The following is a 6,000-nucleotide window of genomic DNA, read 5'->3' as shown; positions in this document are numbered from 1 at the left end:
CGGGAGATAGGCGACAAAGCATCCGAAGTGTCGTTTCTACAAGATGAGCAAGTCCTAGGGATCTCCCGCAGCACAGAGCCCACACATCCCAATAGTTGGTGTAGACCGAGAACTTGCTGAGAGGGATGAGCTTCAAGGATCGCAACAGATAGTGGGGAGGGGCCGTTGGCAGGTTGTGGGTATGTCTGGCAAGCGAGACTGGTGATGGGTCATACGTGTGCGAATGTCACACCCTGTCACACACATTCCCGCGTATCACACCTCAGCGGAAGGGGTAAACAAAAGATCCCGATGGGGCCACATCCCGAAGGCCTTTGTGAACCATTGGAGGGGAGACTCGGGGAAGAATTGGAAGAGGCGAGTGAGGACATTGGGTTTGGGTTTTGGCAGATGGTTCTGGCAGCCTGGTGTCGGGGTGGGGGTTGCGGGCAGGGCACGGACGACTTGGAGGCTGTTTCAGGGACCAGCCTAGAGACCGTGGTGTTCTGACCCGATAAAGAGGGGGGCAGACAGGAGTTGTCTGCACCTGAATTTTGAAGGGGGAGGGATGGAGAGTTGAGTGTGCCTCTGCCCTGTCTCGAGTGCCCGGGAGGTGAACGGACAGGTGCTGAAGGCATCATGGGCCTTCTTGGGGGAGAGGTTTGTGAAATCAAGCTGAGAAGCTCTCCGAGGCTACTGCCCGGTCCCGGTGGGCCCTGGAGGTTTTCAGGTGAGGCTGGAGGTGTGGGGAGGGGGCGAGGGACTGAGGCCTCCCTGCCTCCCTGGCCTTTCTAGTGTGAGGCTTGTGGTGCCCTCCGTTTTGGGCCTCGGTCAGGCTGGAGTGCCCGTGGCTGCTCCTTCCTCAGCACTGCATCTTCTGGGGAATCTTGCTTCCTTTCCTTGTGAGGGGGGTGGGGCCTTCTCTGCTTCCAGAAACTTCTGTGAGGCTCTTTCTGGTCTGACATCCCCGGCATTGTGCAGACAGGTGACTCTCTTGCCCAAGGTAGCCTGCTCTGTCTCGGGACGGCAGAGTAGGCACAGAGCTGTCTGCAGCGTGGTCAGCTGCCTCTCGGCTCCTGGCGCTTCCCTCCCTCCCCCTCCTGGTGTTTACGTCCTACTCTGCTTTCCGGAGCATCACCCCTGTGTTCTTGGCCTCTGCGGAGCTCAGTCTGGAAGGAGATGCTCTTTCCTCCTGGGCGCTTCTCTGGGTCTGGGGTCTGTCAGTCATGTGTTCATGGAAGCCTTGAGTGGGAGGCCCCTGGGAAGATGGGGTCACAGCGGCCGTACCCGAAGTGGAGTCAGGGCAGAGGATGGACCAGAAGGCCTGGGCTGGTGAGTTGCCTGGAGCCCTTGAGCCTAAAGTTTGGGCCAGCTTTAGCCCTGTGCCCTGGGGCTACCTGTACTAAGTCCCACGGAGGGTGCATGGGGCAGGCGTGCACCACAGGACAGCAGACACTCTCCCTGCTGCAGAGGGGACGCTGGGCCTCAGGCCTCGCCTCTTCTCCCTTCTCTCACATAAGTAGTATTGTTTCTTACCTTCAAGTGCATTTAAAGAATGGGGTGACCAATATCGGATACCCAAAGATTGATTTTGTAAGCGAGCACTTCCCGTGTGTGCTGAGCACTTCCTATGTATAGTCTGTTGAATCCTCATTTGTTAGCTGGTACGATGGCCATCGTGGCCCTCGAGGTGGGTGGTGTGGTGGCCCTGGGGGTAGTGACTGGCCCACACCTGGTGAGTGGGAAGTGCAGATGCTAACCCGGCCTGAAGGGCCCCAAGGAGCCCAAGACCCACTGGGCCTGGTACTGTGTGTGAGACCCATGGAGTGGGGTGTGGAGTGCCAACGGAGATAGGTGCAGAGCAGAAGCTGGGGAAGGCAGAGGAGGCTTTCTGGAAGAGGCTACCACTGGGCCCTCCGATCCTGAGGGAATGGGCTGCAGGGACAGTGGAGGGCAGCAGACGTGTTCCAGCCGGGCAGACTGCAGAGCATGGGCCTGCCATTCTCCTCCCCATCCCTGACTTCCGACATCCCTGCATCTTCGTTGCCTTTTCACGTCTCAGTTGGTGATTGTGGAGGGACGCAGCCTCCAAACTGTGCCTGTCTCCAGCTCCGTGTAATGACCCTTAGTTTTGCTTCGGATGGTACTTGTGAACTGCTATAAAGTCGACGTGGGACTCTTTTTTTCCTTTTGAGTTTTAAGAGTAATTTATTGACGTAAAACCCACATAACATAAAATTAACCACTTACAGTGTACAATTGAGGCATTTTTAGTACTCTCCCAGGGTTATAGTCCCACCACCTCCACCCAGTTCCAGAAGTTTCCCACCCCCCCAGAGGAAAACCCGCTACCCATTCCGCAGTGTCTCCACGCTGCTGCTTCCCATGGCCCCTGGCAGCCACCCAGCTGCATGTCTGTGGCTGTGGCTTTACCTGTTCTGGCTGTATCAGCGGAAGGGAATCCTTGTTCACTTAGCATAATGTCTGGTTTTTTTTAAATAAGGACTTAGTTTTGAAAGATGAGTTTTAGGTTCATTGCACACTTGAGAGAAGTTTCGGAGCATTTCCCATACTCCCTGTGCACACATGCACGGCCTCCTGCACTATCCACACCCCCCACCACGTGGTACATTTGGTACGGTTGCCGAGCCTGCATGGATGTGGTCAGCACCCAGAGTCTGCTGTCGGTGTCGAACCCACGCTGTGGGTGTGGACAAATACGTAATGACACGAATCCATCCTTACACTAGGACCTCAGAACGTTGGCATCTTGTATATAATAAAGCTCTTGTGCTTCAGGGTGGACACTGGCTAGTGGTCTGGGGCTGGAATATACTCAGCAGGCCTGGCCGCATCTCCTGCTCTCTGGCTCTGTGGGACAAGGGACACTTTGCCACGACAGAGGCTGGTATGGGAAGAGTGGGCTTTCTTAATAGCTCACATCCGCTTTCTGTGTATGTGTCGAGCCGCTAGAGAAGAGCCATCCCACACCACAGCACGGACCTCCTTCCTGCCGTGGGAGCAGGCGTGCCGTAGGTGGGCGCGTCCTGGTCCCCGGGGAATGGCCAGGCAGGCCCCGGCAGCGTCAGAATCAGTCGGTAAACAGAGAACCTGGAAAATGATCATTGTGTATTTTTCTAGTGGCTAAACTCCCAGGAAAGCAGATGGATCCTTCATGTAGTTGAACTGTCAAAGGAGTTCAGAAATTCTTGGAAGACACAGCCAACGCAAGGGCTTCTGAGGCATAGTGTCAGCAGGGACCGGGAACGCTGAGCGCCGGCTCAGCCTGTGCTCCATTCCTGCGGGTAGACGTCCAGACACTGGGCCGCCGTGGTGCCCTCCGCTCCCAGGAGAGCCTGGCAGTGTGGGCAGGAAGCCACCAGCACAGCCCTGGGGACAGGAAGCAGAGGGGCGCTTTGCAGTTGGCTCTGCTTTGACTTTGAACTTGATTCTTCTGCTGTTTTCATAATTGCATTGGATTCATCTCACTGTGTGTGTTTGGCTTAGTTGTAGGACAAGTGGGCTTTTGCATTCTTGGGAGGAAGTGCCTGAGAGTGGGCAGCGTGGCGCACGCTCTGCGCTGTGAAGTGGGGTGCTGAGGGCTGCTTCTGGGGAGACGCAAACACGGGCTCTTGTGCTCTGGGGAGGGTAGCGGCACGGAGCACTGAGTGCGCGCTCATGGTCAACAGCCTTGCTGTATAAACAGGCACACGCGTTCCACAAGGCAGATGAGGACACACGAAGCTCTTCCAGGGCTTGATGTGTTTGGAGAAGTGTTCACTTCAAGGGCCTTGGGAATCGTGATTCTCCTGAAAATGCTCTTACTCACAAAACCTCTTCACACGTCGGTGTTCATCAACGAAACCGATGAGGTGCTTGGAGAGAACGCCTGGAACAGGCCTGTGTTTGTGATGTGAGTTTGTGATGTGAGTGCCCTCAGATGTTTAATGAGTGAGGGAACCTGGACCCTTTGAGTCTGAGAATGGCAGCTTTCAAAGAAACAAAAGAAAACAAAACACCAAGACTTGGTCCTGGTACCATACACGTAACATGAAACCGAGCATCTCAGCTGTGGAGTGAACCGGTGCCTGGTGTCTCATATACGGTGTTGTGTGTGCCTCTGGGATTGCTCATCTCGTGGAAGCGAAACTACCCCTGACCAGAAGCTCCCCGCTCCCCTCACCCCGGTCCCCAGCAGTGTCCATTGTCCTAGCTAGGAGCTCGGCGATCCCAGGTGCCTCACAGAGGTGGAATCATACATGTGCCTTTGTGACTGGCTTATGTCACCTAGCACCGTGTCCTCAAGCGTCGCCCCGGCTGTAGCGTGTATCAGAATTCCCTTCCTCGGGTGGCCGAATCGTGTCCCCTTGTGTGGCTGGACCACGTTTGTGTGTCCGTTCATGCATCCGTGCACACTTGGGTTTGACTGTTGTGACAAGTCCTGCTGTGACCCTGGGAACCAGGTACCGGTTTGAGCCCCTCTTTAGTTTTGGGGGGCACATCCCCAGACGTGGGATTGCTGGATGGCGTCGGGGAGCGACAGCAAACTTTTAATGAGCGGTTGTGTCTCTCCTCCCAGACGCCTGCAGGAAGAAGACCAGCAGCTCCGAACCTCGTCTCTGCCGGCCATCCCCAACCCTTTCCCCGAGCTCTGCGGCCCCGGGAGCCCACCAGTGCTGACGCGGGGCTCCTTACCTCCAAGCCAGGCAGCTGCGAAGCAGGTGAGCACGCGCCCCTGGTTCAAGCGCCAGGCCGCCGGGCTGTGGGGTCAGGACGGACGCACTGGCTCATTCCTTTGGGAAGAAGGGAGGGAAAGTGGGGGATCTTTTCTCTTGCTACTGTCCTTTAACTTTATGAAACTTTTTGATTTATTGGCCAGAATTCCATTTAAATCAGGGATGTTATCAATGTGTTTCAGAAAGCGTCCCATAAAAATGATAAAAAATAACAATTTGGTGCTTAAAGATGAATGTTAGTTCTCTGACAAAACGCCCCCCACCCCATGGTCTCCACGGGCAGGGATCTCTGGGTGGACGAGGTTTGCTCAGGCACCTGAACTTCGGTCTGGAATAGGATCTGTGCAAGGCAGAGAAACTTGACCCAGAAGACAGCAGCCACCTGTTTAAACTAAGAGTTTCTCCCTTAAAAGGAGGACTGTGAGCAGGATATTGTAGAGCCGTTGTCCTCCGGGAGGAAACTGGGCCTCAGAGAGTGTCGGAAACTTAGCCAAGCTCCAGTCGTCAGTAATCAGCTCGTCAGAGAAACAGGCTGGCGGCTCCGTCCCTCCAGGACGGTGTGGCCGGGGCCACAGTGGGTCGCAGGCTGGGCAGGGAGACCCAGTCATGCTGCGGTGTGGGCGGGGGTGGCATAAATATGATGATGATGCCAGGAACATCTTCTGACGCTCACGGAGCGGTCTCTAGAGTTCAGTCACTGTTCTATGAAGTTTCCATGTTTTATTTATTTATTTGTTCATTTATTCCTCAAAACACCCCGAAGAGTTAAGGTACACATGTCGTCTCTGTTCCCCAGTTGGGAAGCTGAAGCCCAGCTGTAAGTGGTGAGGCCTGGCGGGACCCCAGAGTGAGCGGCGGGCCTGTCAGACCTGACATTAGGATCCAGAGTCTCTGATTTCAGCCATTAAACTAGTGTTTTCTGGGATCCTGATGGTCTTTATTTTCAACAAGTGTATTTCAGAACTTTCTTCGCCTTTTCTGCTGGAATCCCTCTTTTCTCTTCCCTCTGTACTTTGCTGTCCTCAAGTGTGACAGGCCACCGTTCCCTTTCCTCTGCACCCCCACCCCACGCCCTGCCCGCTGACCTTCAGGAGGGAGGCCCAGCCTCTCGCCCTGTCAGCCCCTGAGCTGCGCTGCTCCCATTCTGACCTCATGCCCCCAGGGCAGGCTGCGTGGTCCTCCATCAACACTCACAAGGTGAGGTAAGCGTCCCTGTCCGGCGCCAGCCCTGGCTGCATATGGCTCTTTGTCACATGCCTGCGGGACGTCTGGGATGGCTGCCTCC

The 6,000-nt window shown here is 55.5% G+C and overlaps 1 protein-coding gene across 1 annotated transcript in view; it reads left to right on the top strand.

The window, feature by feature from the left end:
* GRB10 (growth factor receptor bound protein 10) overlaps positions 1 to 6,000 on the top strand; it is a 177,119-nt gene that overhangs the window by 111,235 nt on the left and 59,884 nt on the right. The window contains exon 6 of the mRNA XM_008703457.2: positions 4,559 to 4,700. Coding sequence (XP_008701679.1) covers positions 4,559 to 4,700 — 142 coding nt within the window. The remainder of the gene's footprint in view (positions 1 to 4,558; positions 4,701 to 6,000) is intronic.

Source organism: Ursus maritimus, unplaced genomic scaffold (assembly GCF_017311325.1).
Source record: "Ursus maritimus isolate PB19 unplaced genomic scaffold, ASM1731132v1 scaffold_3, whole genome shotgun sequence".
Taxonomy (NCBI): domain Eukaryota; kingdom Metazoa; phylum Chordata; class Mammalia; order Carnivora; family Ursidae; genus Ursus; species Ursus maritimus.
This window is presented reverse-complemented; position numbering and strand designations above follow the sequence as displayed.